The sequence below is a fragment of the Odontomachus brunneus genome, unplaced genomic scaffold (assembly GCF_010583005.1).
Source record: "Odontomachus brunneus isolate Ranch 3 - 2012 unplaced genomic scaffold, Obru_v1 Obru_scaffold_322, whole genome shotgun sequence".
Lineage (NCBI taxonomy): Eukaryota > Metazoa > Arthropoda > Insecta > Hymenoptera > Formicidae > Odontomachus > Odontomachus brunneus.
In genome coordinates this window covers 1,459-18,887 of record NW_022639772.1, presented here as the reverse complement: position 1 = coordinate 18,887, position 17,429 = coordinate 1,459, and the positions used below count along the sequence as shown (strand labels likewise).

At 41.9% G+C, this 17,429-nt stretch overlaps 1 protein-coding gene across 1 annotated transcript in view; it reads right to left on the bottom strand.

Moving 5' to 3' along the window:
- LOC116853436 (furin-like protease 2) overlaps nt 1-12,187 on the bottom strand; it is a gene marked incomplete at its 5' end in the record, with an annotated part of 31,222 nt that extends 19,035 nt beyond the window's left edge. The window contains one exon of the mRNA XM_032834516.1: nt 11,897-12,187. Within this exon, the coding sequence (XP_032690407.1) occupies nt 11,897-12,187 (291 nt within the window). The remainder of the gene's footprint in view (nt 1-11,896) is intronic.
- Nucleotides 12,188-17,429: the final 5,242 nt, after the last annotated feature.

Sequence of the window (17,429 nt, the reverse complement as noted above, 5' to 3'; positions counted from 1 at the left end):
CTTAAATTAATATAATTTCTGCGTTAATTTTCTTGTTATTTTTTTAGAGGTCTGTGCCCACTTATCTGTCTATCTTCCTCAGAATAAGGAGATCATTTTTATTTCTTGCCCCTCGCGCGTTGCGTGAAATTTGCGATGCAAAAAGCGTCAGGCACCGCTAATTCAAAGGCCGCTCGACGGGAACGTGACGCGTCCAGTCTGTTGGGAACTTGGTGTGCAGATGAGCAAGTAAAGCGAGTGTAAAAGGTACACGTTCGCCTCGACCTCGAGATTTTATACATTGCACCCGTAGCTCATCGAAATCAGAGAGAAAGAGAGAGAGAGAGAGAGAAAGGGAGAGTCGGAGTTAAAACGTGAGAAGACACGGAGGACGAGGACGAGCGGGATTCGCCGTACGTGTTCTTCTCGCGCAGGAACATCGGCGACGGAATGTGCCAATCTCCGCGACGATGCACCTCTCATCCGTGCTTTTTTTACTGGCCATTCGGTCCACGCGCGCGGCACTCCGCTCCGTTTTCCTTGCAATTCCATTAACTAGATTGCGCATTGTCGTGTTCATCCGAGAGGAAGCCGGGAGCACCGTCGCCCATGTCAGCGCTTATCTGCCAGAGATTTCGGCATTGCAGAAGAGCAGAGAGAGAGAGAGAGAGAGAGAGAGAAAGGAAAAGCAGAGAGCGTTATGTGCGCTGAGTGCAACGGGATCAGGGCTCGATAGTTCAACGAGAAAGAGGAACTAGTCGGGACGTAGGAAAGGGGACGTGGCCTTGATTCCGGGAGAATACAAATACAGTGTTACCAAGCCATCTACCGTGGCTGCCGTCTCCTCAGCCCGTTAATACAACTACGGGACTATCTATATTGAATAGTACCGGTCATCGTAGATGCTCGCGATGTTCGGGAAACTCCGCGAATGTTTTGCGTGGTCTCCTTATTTCGCAACAGAAAATAAAGCAGCGGAAAAATGACCGGGATTTTCAAGAACGCGTTACCCAGCTATACGCTGTAGTCATCGTGTCTTCAGCTCGATATGATTACGGGACTGTCAACATTGAATTGTATCGTAGACGTTCGGTAAACTCCACGAATTTTTCTCGCACGGTCATCTTGCAACAGAAGAAAGCTAGGGAAATATTATTGGGACCTTGAAGAGTGCGTTAATGAGCCATTCACAGTGAACACATGACGTCTCATGACGTCTCTTCAAGGTGAAGTGACAACTCTTCAGCTCGTCGATAGACTACAGAATTGTCAACATTAATTTGCACCGGGGTTCGACGCCGGGGAGGCTTTGCGAACTTTCCGCGTGGTCATCTCATTTTGCAAGAGAAAAGAAGAAAAAGCAGGCGAAAAAACCACACATTCTCAAGAATGCATTAGCTGCAACGTTACTTCGGATTTCCCCCGCCGCGGCGTTGGGGAATATCTAGGGCGAGCCATGCTTGAAAATTGATAACTGCGCACGATAGTTATTCCCATAGGGAGTTTTAAGCCGGAGAAGGTCTTCCCTCTCCCGGACTGCTCTGTAATAGCGGTTTAATTTTCTGCCGCCGCGCGAGACGCCGAGGATACGCGCGAGTACACTTTTATCAGAAAAACAGAGAGAGGCCTGATTACGGCGCGTCGCGCCCACCCTCTTCACGATCCGCGCATCGATTTCTACGGCGCGCGGCTTCTTTCCACTCCCTTTCCACGGGAGAGACGACGCGGGCAAAATTATCCAGCAAGAAACGCCGAATTTACGGGCACCGCGCATAAGAGCGTCGTAATCCCGTCAGCATAGAGCGCGAGAGGGGGCCGGCGAGATGGGTTCGTGCACACATTGTGGGCGCATATTGTGCCCGTGGAAGACAATGCGCCCCATTGTCTTCCGCGACGCGTGCGGTCGACTTCGCAAAAAGAGAACGAAAAAACACGAGGTCTCGGCCTGTGTTACGAGGAGCCGACTCTCTGTGCTCTCCCGAAGGTGCTCCTCCTCTTTTTCCATTTCTCTCCTTCTCTCGCACTCTCTCGCACTCCGTCTCTAGGTCTCTCGGCCTCTCTAGAAGTAACTTCGGACCACGGCCGGCGTCTTCCACGGCCGGACAAAAGCGAGCCACTCATCCGGACGAAACGTCGTTCCCATGTCGACCATGGGCATAAGAATATAACAGGCTCGGGCACGAGCTGCTTATTTAGAGACACCGAGTTGGGATCAGGGGAAAAAAGACACATAAAAAGAGCAAGGTTCGACCTCTAGACGGTTGTTTCTTCTATCTTCTATCCTTCTTCCGTCTATTTTTATTAGTAGTTTTTTACCAAAATGTCTAGGCAGGGGAGAAGATGAGTATGAGTCGAACAGGTGTCGATTAATCCTTTGCGAACATCTGTCGAGATATCCTTGACAATATAGTTTCACTGTTTTGGACATCTTTCCACAGAGGGAGAATATTATTTATATATATTTTTTTAGAGAGAATATTTTCTTTTCTTTCATATAGATTCTTTTCAATTTTGCCATGTTTCTAGTAGTGCAAGAATAGACGCAGAAAAGTCTTTCTTACATAGTAAATTTTATCGAAAACACACACACGTAGCAAATTTTTTAAATTTTACTTCCTAAAATATAAATAGTGATGAGATGAAAGGATAGTCAATCACACAGAATACCAATACTATTCCCCGGCCATTTACACAATTTTATAATAATTTTTACTGTAAACTTCTCTTCGTGTGTGTCAACCTGACCCTCACCCAATTTTAACGTCAAAACAATCGGCAACAACAGTTGGTTTTGTGCCAATTTCGATTTTTGTGCTTTAATCATTTGGTAGGAAATCATGATTGAAGAGATAATTTAATGTCAAGTGGTATGCGCAATACATAAATAGTATTAAATGTTGTCGATTGTTTCGACGTTCGTGGAAGAATCAGCTTGTGACAGAATATTTTTGATGTGTATCGAGAATATTTCGACAAACACGTCGTTGGTTGTTTGTTTAGAGTACGTATCGAAGCGCGACTTTTTTTATTATATAAAATGTTATGATTGAAACGTGTATTTGAAGCTGTTATATTTCCCGTTGTAAACAGCAAACGCTCATATTCAACAACGCCCTGTCTGAAAAAGATCAATATACATGTGATACGAATTAATTAACGATATTGCAGATATCGCAAGGAACAAAGAAAAGAAAAAGAAAGGAATTATAGTTATTAGGATTATCGAGAACTCTCTTACGTTTCTATGAAAACTATAAAAGTTATCGTATAAAATACTAATGTTAATGCATTTATATGAACTTTCATATTATCTACGTCGCGGATTTCATTCGCCGCGCAATACTCCAGTGTTATAATTTCATACAGAGAACACGGGGGCAAGGTATGAAATATCTACTCGGCTGAGCGATTCGAAGGCTGAAACGAGCAGAAACGGCAATTGGCAATATCGGGAACGAGTTGCGAATCTAGATGTCGAGTTCCCTTCTGACCTCGTCCCAGTCTCGTCTCACGCCTTATTACCCAGTAACAAGGGTGAATAAATAACACCCTTTTGAATTCTCCAATTCTCGGAAATACACGACTGGTATAATCCAGAGTATCGCCAAATTTAGCCGATATCTGTCAATATCGCGTGTTTCGTATTAAATTATCTGCGCCTCGATTACCTACAAATTATCGATGAATTAGTTAGCGGTCTTGATCTGCCTTATGTATGTAATTATTATCGTTTGCACGGATCACAAATAGATTAATCTGTCCACAGTCCATTATAATAAATGCGAATACAGCGAATTATAATAAATGCATATACACGAAGAGAATATTATAGTTTTTTTTCTTCATGTAAATTCTTTTCAATTCTATTATATTTCTAGTAGTGCAGAGGAATAGATTGCCAGTAAGGTCTATTTTGCTAAGGAATACGGTAAATTCTGCTAGAAACAGAGCAATTTTTTAAATAGCATCTTTCAGTTCTTAAAGTATAGGGGAGACTATATAGCCCCAGAGATACTCATAAGCTTTTTTTAGTCTTGAGAAGAATAGTGGGTACAACATCTTGAAATGATCCTTTTAGAATATAAATACTTTTCCCTGAGTTTCATAAAAATGGGAATAATATTACAGTTAAAAAATAGAAAAAACTGATTTGGGATAATAACTAAGCAAATTTTCAAGAAATTTTCTATTAATACTCTTGAAAATTTTTATTAATATTCTCCATAGTGACTGAATAAAATTAAGCGATGTGCCACTAGCTAGAATAAAATTTTTTGCAAGTATGATGCACTATCTCTACTAATAGATGTAATTTTCATTTATAAAATGATTGAAATAGAGCGGACGAGATAAAGTTGGCCCATAATTAAGGGTCAGCAAAAGAGCTGTAGAGACCTCTCGCGGAGACCTTAGAACTACTAATCAGGATACTTATTTTATACGTGGCCTTCTTATTCTGAGCTACTGAGCGACTGAACCTGGGGCAAGATGGCTATGTTACTGCATATTCGCGCGTATTTTAATTATTACAAAACAAAATATACCAAGTGTATACAGAGGTTAACAGAATGGTGACGGGTATTAATATATAGAAGAAGATTGCTCCTATTACGTTTATACAATCAGTCATAACACTGATGCTGGTTTGAGAAGTTGTAACTTCGAAACTCTAAAATATAAAACATCTAGCTCCGAAACAGTCTTCTTTATAAGTAGCAGATATAAAACGGGAAGATGGTAAATTTTTGTGCGGAATATTGATCCATTTCTCGATTACAACATCCTACTTTGCTGTAAAATTCTGCCTGTGCATGAGGCAAATCGGGACTGTCGGCTGATTCATCGCCATATTATCCGGATCTCTTCAACCCTGTGAAGAGATCATCATGGAAAAGTTTTCTCCTGAAGGAACACCGTTCGACCCGGGCGATGAGGTTCACGGAGCTGCCGAGCAGCAGACTGCTGATGCAGCAGTCTGTTTTATCCTGCGCGAAATATATTCAAACGCTAGCGTTGCGACAGGTCAAGTGCACCCAACGCAGGAATGCATTTCGTTTACGCGTCACGCGAGCGACCACATCCTTGACGGCATCCTCGCCCGCGGGAACTATATCGGCCCTTAATGAGGTAATATCGAGCCGGAGGAATCAAGGCAGGGTTTCGTCGGCGTCCTTATGTACCAGGATATCAGGAAGGGGAGTGGTTTCTCGGGTTACGTAAGCGTCGGCCCTCCATCACACCTTGGGCGACGCTCCGGGCGCGTCACGAATACTGCATGCTGTGGTTTTATACGCGCTCGGTAGTTTCCGCACCCTGGCTTCGGGTATCGGCGGCATATTTGGGCATCGCCGTCCGTAAATAGAAGCCCCGAATGCCTTGTTACGGAGGGGCTCAGCCCCGACCTGCTCGAATTTCATGCCGCACGATATCACGTCCATTATGCGAGATCTCGGAGCCTCCCGGAGTATTGCCGCGACGTGTCGGATTTTCCGACGAGAGATCTCGGTAATTTTGCACAAGATACATGGAAGAAAAAAATCTCAGCTCGTGCAACTGAATAGGCATCGACCTATTGATTTTGTAACTTTTAACGACGAGATCGTTATCGCGTTACGCAGTCGTTACGCAGCTTTCCCATCGTGTGCTATATACGATACAACATAACGATAACGACGCTGTCGTTAAAAGTTACAAAATCGGTAGGCTGTTCAAAATTCGCCGACATGAAATGATATCACTGTTATCGCCAGCGAAAATGCTTGTGTCTGAATTCACTCAGCTGCATTTCAAAACTTGGTCACAATAACTGAGAACAATTGACTAAGTGAAAGCCTCCTACGGGAATCTTTCCGTTCCGGGCTTTTCATCTGCTCCCTGTTCTTGCCAAACAACAGAAAATTCGGTTACACTAAAGGAATTGTTTTTCCCGTGTACTCGTTTCGCCGACAATCAAGTCGCAAACGCGATGTCTTGGGAGGTAAAAGTGCCAATTCCCGGACACGTACCTAATCCTGAACATTTGTATTGTTTTGGTCTTTTTTTAATACAACACAGAATACATGTATATATACAATATATACTGACATTTAAATATCTGTATTTGAAGAGCAAAACAAAAAGAATTAGGTATATAGGTGGGCACTGATAATTTTAAATCTTAAAAGTATTTGTGTAATTCTGTGCACTCAATACGAATATAAACTCTGCAGAAGGAAGTCAATATTTCGTCGGAGGAATTTTCAAGTATGGCATCCCTAATATCGATACACGATTATACTGAAGAAGATATTGCGGAGTGGCGAGACTTGAAATAGAAATGATTAAAAAGGAATTTCGATATACTTCCACATTCTTTGATTATCATATCTCATTCCATCTTTTTTCTCTTTTTTTTTTCATTTCAACAATCATCTCTGAAATTTCCTCTCAGATTGAGATACTTTAAGCTTACTCACCTAAAACCGCAGTTCTTCGTTTAATCTCTTCAAGGATACTAATACACAAGCTCGTTTAGATATGTCTAATTTTTCTCTCTTGATTCCAATATTGTCGACAAAATATAACGAGCATCACTCCGAATAAACATTGTCCACAAGGTTCCACAAAAGGAAAAGAGATCTTGTCGCATAATTAACGGATGTCATAGTTATTTTGAGATAGAATTTGTTCTTCAGATCCCAATAAAAATCATCCCTGAAGAGAGATTCGCTCGAGAAGCTAAAAACCCGAATCTCTCCATCGTCAGGTGTCTAAAGTGGAATTCTCACGGGATCGATCGCGACGGGGCAAATTCCCGTCGATAATCGCGACTTCCTACGAACGGAATAAGAACCCGAGAGCATCCTCCCGACAACTAGCCGCGGTATTCGCAAGAACGAACAACCGGGACGTTCCTTACGTTCGTCCTCTCGGACGTTCGCCAATGAAAGTGGCGGCTGAACAGTTAGAAGCGGGACACACTCGGCGTAATCGAGAAGTTCGCAACTCAGGCAGAGACGACGTGCCGGTGGCGTCGGCACGGCGAGGGAAAAGTTTCCGGCGAAGACCGGGCGAGACCTTGCCAAAAGCTGGCCGTTGCTTCCGTTGTTTCTCGCCCGTCGCGGACGGAACGGCTGTGCGCTATAAGCTGTTTACGCTATCGCAAGAAAGCGCATGGCACAAGGTTTGGCTTCATTAGAGCCCGAGCGAGCGCGGCCGCGAAGATTTCGCGAGAAATAATCGCGAGTCCGGCCGCGCGATGCACTTGGCGCCGGCGGAGATTTACCGGCCCTACAAATGAAATTCCGATACCGTCGCCGTTTCTCTCTCACGTCCGTCGTCTTGTCCGTGAATTATTTCGCGCCACTACAAATTAATCGACGAATACACTCATTGTTCAAAGCACTAACGGGTAATAACGAATTAATAAAGTAAAAAAGGATAAAAGAGAAAAAAGAATCAGTATATGGAGAGAATTTCAAAAACTCACTGCAGAATTTTATAGCCAAGGAGCGGATCGAGATTCTGCAGCAATTTATTGTCCATCGGTTTCATATATGCTATTCATATTTTAGGAACTGGAGTTTGCTTCGTTTCTGGCGAAATTTTATTTACTATGCTTCTTAGCAAGACAAACCTAACCGACAGTATATTCCTGCACTACTAGAAGCATAGTAGAGTAGAAAAGAATTTACATGAAAAAAAATTATAATATTCTGCCCATATAAGTAAAATTTTAGAATACGAATTACTAGAATTTTAAATCGACATTCTTGCCAAGCAAACATTTACGTGAAGAAAAGAGAACTATTTTATGTGTGTAGAGGTATGTATTCTCTAAATTTCTTGGAGTGAAATCTCACTCAAAATTAGTGAGATCTCTTTTAAAACAAGCAGCAGTATTTTCACTTGAAGCGTTAGCAAAAATACTGCCACTCGTAATCGCTAGAATGAATGTTTTGCTCAATATTCTATATGGATTTTGACTCCATATGAGTGAATGTTCCAGTCGATTGGAGAGATGGCGAAGCACATTAAATTCGCTGTTCAATTTCGAGTGAAAATATTCACTCTCGACGAGATTAAGAGTGGAGAGCCCACTCTGTATGAATGAAAAATCACTTGAACTCAAGTGGCTCGATGGTCGCTCTATATTTTTTCAAGTGAAATTTCGCTCCAAGAATTTTAAAGAGAAAGACCGGGTTTCTCTAACTGGGGAAAGTTTTGACAAGAAAACAGACCGGGCGTTCGTTTTGGCTCGATGTGGTTCATACTGTGGCTCGATAATAATTCTTTAGCGGATCAATCGTGGTTTGGTATCGGTTCACAAAATAATGGTTATTAACAAACCACACAATAAACCGCTGTCGAGCGACAATAAACCGCTGTCAAGCCGCAATGAACGTTGCCCTTTAGAACTCCAAAGTTCGCGCCGATTTCATATGCTCTCTGAATTTCTTGGTGTGGAATCTCACCCGAAATATCCAAATTCGCCAAACTCAAATTCACCCGGTGATTCAGAATAGGATTCGCTCTATGTGAGTAAAAAAGTGTTCGAGAACTCGAGCGACTCACCGATCGCTCCACTTTACTCTACTAAAATTTTGCACCAAGAAATTTACGGAGTATCTCGTTTCGCGACAGGCAGATCGCATCTCGCCGTGTGCAGTACAGTCGATGACGTTCGAAGTCGAAGGTAATCCCCCGGCATGGAAGTTTTTTACGGCTAAACGACGAAATCTCCGATGCGACGCGCCGGAGACGCCGGGCTGGAAGATCGGTTAGGTCGGGAGTTAATTTGGAGCGATTAAACCACGCGAGTGGAACGGAAGAGCGACGTTCCGCTCGGCAGCACGGCGATGGAAGTGGTTAGAGGGAGTGGAGGGAGGGGGAGGCTGCGCTAAAACGACAATCCCTCGTTGTTTTCGATAATCTCGCCCAAGCCCGGCGATCGATCGCACGGCCCGCTCAATAAGATCACATTAGTCGCGGTCGATAATCGGATAACAAACACGCTGATTGACTGTTTGTACGCGGTCCGAGTAATTACTGCGATAATTGTTTATACGCCGATTATGCGAGCCGAGTGGCATTTTGCATGAAATACCTCGTGCGTTTTCAGTGCATCAAGCCGCAATGGATAGGCGGCGCTGCCGCCTATTGACGAGAAGATACGTAATAATTCAGCGAGTAATTCGTCCGCGAACTGAAAATTGCACGCGACTCATATCGGGACGTCGAATTGGATATCATTGTTTCGTTCTTTTTCGTTTTTCTCGTTGCTGCCAAGGTGCCACTCGTCGCGGAGTATCAGACGGTTCGGAGAAACTATATGGTCTTATATGCTTTTTTTAGTATCCTTTTTTTATCTTGAGAGGAATAGTGAATACAAAATCGCGAAATGATCCTTTTAGAACATAAATATTTCTCCCTGAGTTTCATTAAAATAGGAATAATATTACAGTTAAGAAATAGAAAAAGACTAATTTAGTAATAGCAAAGTAAATTTCTGAGCTTTTCGAAATCTTCTGTTAATATTCTCCATCGTGACTGAATAAAATTAAGCGATGTGCTACTAACTAGAATGAAATTTCTTACAAGTGTATGATGTACAGTTTCTGGTAATATAGGTAATTTTTATTCATAAAATCATTGAAATAGAGCATATGATGAACGAGATAAAGATGGCTCTAATTAAAGACTGGCAGAAGGGAGATCTCTCGCGGAGACTCTGGAACTACTAAGCAGGATATATATTTTATACGTGGCCTTCTTACTCCGCGCTACTGGACAATTGACCCGGTACCATGACCACATTGCTGGATGTTCGTATTTTGGTAATTACAAAACAAAATATACGGCTTATAAGGTCCTGGCGAGCATTAAGACATAGAAGAAGGTTGCCTTTATCATGCACATAATCAGTTACAACAATTAGTTGTCTGAGAAGTTGTCACTTCGAAATTCTAAAATAAAGACCATCTAGCCTCCTCCGATTCTTTACCTCTGGTCTATATTCAATAATTTAAGACTTAAGCCTTAAAAATTGACTAATTCTATTAGATTATTCTTATAATAGTCGACTGTGACTGGTCAATTTTTAAGGCTTAAATCTTAACTCATCGAATGTGGATCACCGAATGTGAATCACCGAACCAGGGGTAATAATCACGGTTGCAATGTTATTAATCGCGCGTTTAATAACAATTTCGGCCAGGAGGTACCGTTTCGCCGGAAATGACGGTGAAATAACACACGTTGCCGAACGTGGAACGTGTTTCTATCGCCGCGTGTTATCCGCTTTACATATAATACGATGAATGCATAATATCAGCTATCGACTATTTGTGTTGAAATATGCGCCGAGTTTATGCGCATAATTCAATGCGCGATTATAATTTCTAATGATGTAAAACGATACGATCTCGTGTTTCTTTCATCCCTCGTCGCGACTCATAAAATCGCGAGGAGAGCATTTCCTCGCCTCTCGAGCGATAAGGGGATGACCGGGGCAAGTTGACGAACTTTTCGGAATTTCGGCGGTCAAACTTTTCTATCGACTAATTGCTGCAATTGACGAGAGGCGGAAACGACCTTCTGCGTCTTTCATGTTAGGTACGACTTTCTACGAGTAGTATATTTTTTCTTTAATATAACCAAAATATAAACATGCAGCATCACATTGCCGAGCTGCCCCGGCGCAGCAGTAAGCTTGCCCAGGGCAGCCCAAACAAAACTAGGTAGCGTAACATATAAAATATTCCTGTTTATAAAATATACATCCATGCTCGCACAGCTTGAGAGACGCTTTATTGTTTAGAACTACTTTGTAATAAATATTGTTGAATATTTTAATAATAAATATATTAATAGATATCATATTAATAATATAACTATATTGTATATAATCCCATATTAATATATAACTATATTAATAATTAACTAATTAAACTAATAAGTATACAAAAATAATAAATAATACTATTTCTGTCTATATCTGTACTATTTCTGCACAAAAAAATGTAGAATATAGCGACTTAGTTTGTTTTTACTTAACAATATTACATTAATGTAATGTGTGATTCTTTAGAGTTAGCACATTGATCCGTTATTTTTTATATTGGCTGCGTTCAGCAGAGAAAACTACTTTGCAGCTGTCGTAAAATTTGTGTATCCGATTGGTGTATGCCTTCAATCTCGGCCGGATCTAAGAGCATATACCAATCAGATTCGCGAATTTTGCGAACAACAGTTGCAAGGCGGTTTTCTCTGCTGAATGCAGTCATTGTGCTAAACTATATCACATCCATCGTCAGAGCGAGTTGACGTGCGTAATTTCGTGTAGCACTTCGTACTAATGCAACCTCATTTGTGGATGCAAGCCCCTACGCACTTACTTCTTCGATTTCAATCATCTCATGAATGAAAGTTACTTCAGTGCATGAAATGGTATACCGCACATGTTTCGTAGGAAACATCATTTCAACTAATAGCTCACGTCACTTAAGTTTATTCATTCACAATGGGGAATGTTAACACGAAGTTTCGAGAAACGCTCTAAAATTTAGACCCGGCCGCTCTCTCACAAATGAGACTTTCCGCTTCTTCCACTGCGACATTTCTCCAATTTTAATGCAACTCAGAGGAAAGGGACATTTTGCGATTTCGTTTTCAGCGTTCCTTTTACGATAAAAACGCACAAACAACGCACCATTTCTATCGCCATTGCGAACGTGCCACGGCTCTCCTACGCGTTTTCTCCGCGCGTTCACATCGTCGTTAAATTTTCCCGGAGATCCCGAGACGACCCCGAGACAGAGGCAAACGGGAAAGAGAACGATCGAACGATGATCCTTGATTCCGCGCGCGAGATCCTTCGATTCGCATCACGTATCCTATCGGCGACGCGAACCGATCAATAGAAGGCAAGACTACTTACCAGGTACCACTGTTCCTTGAAGAGCGGGTCCGTGAATAGGTTCTGGAACGGCAAGCTCGTGCGGATTCTCGGCGGCTGCTGGGTCGTGCCGATGTGACGCGAACGCGTCCGGAAGTCGAAGAACGGCGGGAAGCCAACGAACGAGTAGGGCACGCTTTCGAAGTCGCGCTTCTTGCGCTTCTTCTCGTGCTGCTGCTGGAACCAGTGCACCTGCAACCGAAAGCATGTGCTGTAACTGCTGCTGCTGCGTGTTCTTGCAGCGCGCCTGTCGATCGACTCCGGTGAGTCGCGTCATCGCGCCATAAAGTTGGACAACGGCGAGCCATCAGCTATGCGCGCGAGGAGTCGCGAGGTTTTCTTGTCTCACGCCGAGTTACGTCGAGTCATACGAACAGCCACGTGGACGCTGCACATGTCGTCGACTACTAACGCGGCCTAACGTACGGGTGTGTGTGCGAATTTACTTAAGTGCCCGGAATATTTCAGAGTGTCCCTCTCGCCCGACGATTTTTTGTTCAGCGGAAAAGCGCGAGATGCCGCTCGTATTAACAGGTTTGCTCGTGTTACTTGCGCTTTTGACACTTTTACCCTCAACATGATTCCGATCGGAATATTTCCGTTATTCTCTAGATTTCTAATGCCTCTTTTAGGGAAAACAGAATTATTCCGATCGGAATAGATTCCGAAAAGTTCCATAATACGTATCCCTTCTCATTGGATTTCGTTCATCGCGCTGGTGTACAACGGACATTGGATGCAAAAGTGTCAGAAGTACAAACAACGCGAACAAACCTAATGATACAGAGGTCTGTCCGCCGCCAACAACAATGGCGCATGGCGTTTCAACGTCGCCGACAGCGCGATTATCGAGCGGTTTTGCGCTGTATAAAGTGCGAGTTTGAAACGATCATAATTATAACTTCATTGTGATTGAGTATAACCGTCGTTGGAACAATCGATCCGTGACCTCATCTGACGCGTCCATACATTTCAATGATTAAACCACGAACAAAACTTGTGTGACTTGCTGCGTTATTATTAAAAAGAATGCAGAATCGAAATGAAACTTTCAATTTCGCCGAATTTAAGACGACTAATGTTAAATATATTGCGCGACTTGTGTAATAATAAACGCGCACAGGTTCTTTATTGGATATTGATATCCACATTGATTGTAGATTAATTTTAATTAGGTCTGCTTTATCTTATTGAGCCAATCTCTCAGAATGTTTGATTCGATTTTCTGTCTTTCTCAACCGTCCGCTTTTTTTCTATGATAGACATATGCTGCCAGAACTTTGGTGAAAGATTATAAGTAACAATGACGGTTACTTGCTTGATGAATAATTTTTTTTCCAATAGAATGCAGACTCCCAAAAAATAAGTTCTAGCTGCAAGATGCTATTTCCTGTAATCCTATATTCTGAACGAAAGCTTTTATCGAAAGAGTATATTTCTTTTAATGAAGTGGATATTAATCAATTAAATATTATTCTAACTTTCTCTATTTTTCTATTATTCTAAATATTGTTTCTTTCCTCCCTCTTTGGAGAAATATGTTTACTAATGCTAAATAAAAGATAAAATGCTTTCAACTTGAAGAGTATTGTGCTTAGAACGTTTTGGAAGAATCTCCTCTTGAAGTCATATGTAAGATAGCGGATTTTCCGCTAAAAACGGGAATATGTTCTTTTGGGTGCAATGAAGTCACATTTAGAAAATCGATCGAGCTGTTTGACTAGCCTAATATAATTTATTATGGTTTATCAAGGAGATAACAATTTTTGGAAGTACTAAATACAAGAAAGAAATAAAACAATGCTCTGTTAATATCCAATGTAATATAATAAGCAATATAATGTAAAAAAACTAGTTTGTGTTCTTTCAATTAGGATAACAAAAATACTGAAATATATATAAAATATTTTGGAAGAATGACGTCTCTTGTCGACATTCATACTCGCCCATCGACCATGGTTTCGCAGAGTGATTCGATCGAAGAGCAAAAAATGAAGAACCAAACGAAAAGGGAATTAAACTATGCTGCTCCTCCGATAAATTTTTTGTTCAGACCATCGACGAGGTCGCGATCGCTGTTTTTTATCCTGTTGATTGGTTAAACGGGTATATACCGCGATGCCCTGCGACGCGGAAAATTCGCCGGCGCAGATTGACCGAATTGGCGAGGGAGGGAGAGGGGGTCATAAATCGCGCAATCACCGAAAAACGCCTCGGGGAACGAGCTTTAATTCTGGCGCTCCTCTCGTTTCATTCATAGCGCGGCGGTCTGACCAGACACGCGATGCCATTCGACGCGCCGGTACCACCGACAGATTCACGGCCCTTGCACATTTTGGCGAGACGCCAATTTTGCCAGGATCAAGCGAGTTAGTGTCACGGCCGTGTCGCAGTGGCTCCGAGTCGCTAGAGCGCTCGGATTTTAGAATTTTCGAAACACAGCGGGACGAATACAAGGGAGAAATTTGGCGCATGTGTCGCCTCGCGCGGCTCGATCATTGAATATACTAAAAGTCCCCTAAAACGAAACGGCCGTATATAGAGCAGCTGGAATGAACAGCAGGTGTTGCACTGTCTTCGCTTGTGAATTATAAATAGCTCGCCGACACTCCTGAACAGAATAGTATCCGCAGTATGAATCGTGAATGGATATCCGAGCGAAAGTGACAGCACGATATCTAACGAAAGTCTTATTCGCCATTTGAAATTCTAATTTCCAAACTCGCGAACGGTCTGCCTGCCTGCTGTCTGTCTGCAATTCCGTTCGCGAAAGTTACGGAGACGAAAGCGAAAACGCGAGAACGAAGATCGGAGGAGTCTCACTCTCTCTCTCTCCCTTCCTCTCTCTCCTGGAAATGTTACTTTCCACCAATTTTCCGAGTACACTACGTCTCTCTCTCTCTCTCTCTGTGTTTGTCTCTGTCTCTTTCAAGTAATGCTCCGAGTCGAAATTTTCATTTTACTTTCAGCTTCATATTCGATTCAATGCCTGTTCTGAAATCTACATTAATTTCTTTTGACTCTATTTAACCTACTAACTTTGCCAAGAAAGATCTTCTTTAGAACCCACAAATTTGCACGTTTGCATTTTGCACGTTTTATGTGTTACTTAGAGGCGTTAAGTACACAAGGAAAATAATAATAAAAATTAACATAGGATTTCGTAATTAACATTCTGCAATAATTCACTCTATTTTTTCATTTCATACGTGCTACTTATATTTTAGAAACTGAAATGTGCTATTAAAACAGTTATTATATTTATAGCAAAATCTGCTACAATATTTCTAATAAAATTTACTATCTTCCTTAGCAAGATAGATCTTACTAACAGTCTATTTTCTTGTGAGTTACTAAAAACAGTAAAATTGAAACAAATTTTATATAAAGAAAAACTATGATATATTTCCATGTGTGCATTAATACTCCGCATAATATATTATACTCCGTATAATATATCATATATTTTTTAGGACTTACGGTATAATCTAGATTTGCCACACTTTGATCTACCATAAATTTGTTAAAAATTAATATTTTTGGAGACACTTTTTATTCAGAGATATATAAAACTCGGCCGTAATTCGAATAAAAAAGTGGATCCTACCTTTAACCTCAATATTCTATTTGCTTTGACATTCTGAGACTTACATCATCCTTTTTTTATTCTTTTTTATCTGCTATCTGTGTCAAGAGATCCTCTTTTAGAACCTACAAGTGACGTTTTGTACGTCTCCTACCATATAGATACGCTAAATAAGATTTCAATTTCCATATGTATTAAACATACACTAAGATCTTTTGGAATACATAGATATTAGAAAGTCCAGATCGAAAGTAGGATTAAAATCACGGTACGGGACGAGTGAAGCGTACAATACTATCACGTGAAATTTCAGTCGTACGACATATACTACGACAGAGCGAGATATACGCCGTTTAAAAAAAGCGACAAGATAAGAAGAAAAAGGAAGAGCAAAACGCCGCTCCTCTATTTTTCAACGAGCAATTAAGCGGTTAATTAAGCGTGCTGCACAATTAATAAGCAGCCAGTCACGATCGCTCTGTGGACGAGAGAATTCCCGGTCACGTAGCCCTGGCTGGCTTTGCCGTCCATAAATCTGGACGATCTTCGCGGCTGACATCCGATGAAAAAAAAGAGAGACAGGAGGAGGGAGAAAGAAAAAAGCGTATCGCGTAGAAGCTATCGCTCGCATATCCGCCTCGTGCAAATGGCATTTTCCTCGCGATCACCGCGTAGCTCATAATTAATGTTAATGCTATGCCCGCGCGCATGTAAAGAAGCATATTTCTCTTGGATGAAATATTTTTGCGACGTTACTAGCCTCTTGCCCGTTCGGCATTGCGATTTTCATCCACGCCGAGGAGGGACTTATTGAGACGAGGACAATGGCGGGAAATGCGGCGACGGCGGCGGCGGTGGCAATATTGTCTCTCGAAACAGTGAGATATTTTGCCACGTCCTCGTGAGAGAGAAGGTACGAGGCTTCTCCGGAGAGTGCACTTAAAGCGCCCAGCAGGTATTTCCCGCGCGAGCACTAAGGCGCGACTGTGGCGCAGAAAATTCGGGAAGAAGTCAGGAACGCAGCGCGGATCTTCGGAAATTATTAACGATTTCCGACAGTGTATCGTCGTCGAATCGATGCCGATGATCGGCGCCGGCGAACCAACGTGGTTTCGCAATGCGTGATAGAATAATATTTGGAGAAATGGCCGCTCGCGCGGTTTATTCGAGCGGGATATTCCTCCACGGTGAGAGCGCTACGAAGCCGCAGGACAATTTGCCACGAGTCTAACATCTCGGAGTGTTGTATTTAGTGAGGAGAGGCCAAGTAAGCTTCATCTTCGTCCCTTCTCCGCGATGATGATCGACTATCTCGTGAATTGTCGCTCATTTTTCGATATTACGAGCCATTATATGACGTAAGGCTTCTTCGATTTGATTTTGATAACTTGGAAATGTCAAGAGAAAATTAAATACTGTGAAATAATATATGATATATTGTTATGATCTCTGAGGACCGCACGCGGCTTGAATTATAAATTTCTGGAAACGAGGTCGCGCGCAAGCGCGCATATGGAGATCAGGCGATGAAGTAATAAAAGAGGAGTCAAGCTAGAGAAACTTGAAACTTTTGCGAACAAGGACGATAAACGAAGTTATTCGATATAAGTATTCGATGTATAGTTATATGATTCCTCGAAGGAGAAATTTGAAAATAAAATATGCTAACCTGAGATGTTTTGAACATAATTAAAAGCGAGAGAGAGAGAGAGAGGGGGGGAGGGAGAGAGAGACTGCTTTCCCTACAAACAGAAAACGAAAACCGGAACTCATTATGTACAGATCAGGTTAAAGTGGTATTAAAAACTAAAAAAAATAAAGAAACTTGAAACTTCGAACAACAATGCTATAGATATATAGACACAGGTGGATCCTGCTGCAAAAAGCTTATTCAGAATTTCGACCTATTACAGCACGCAAAATATGCAA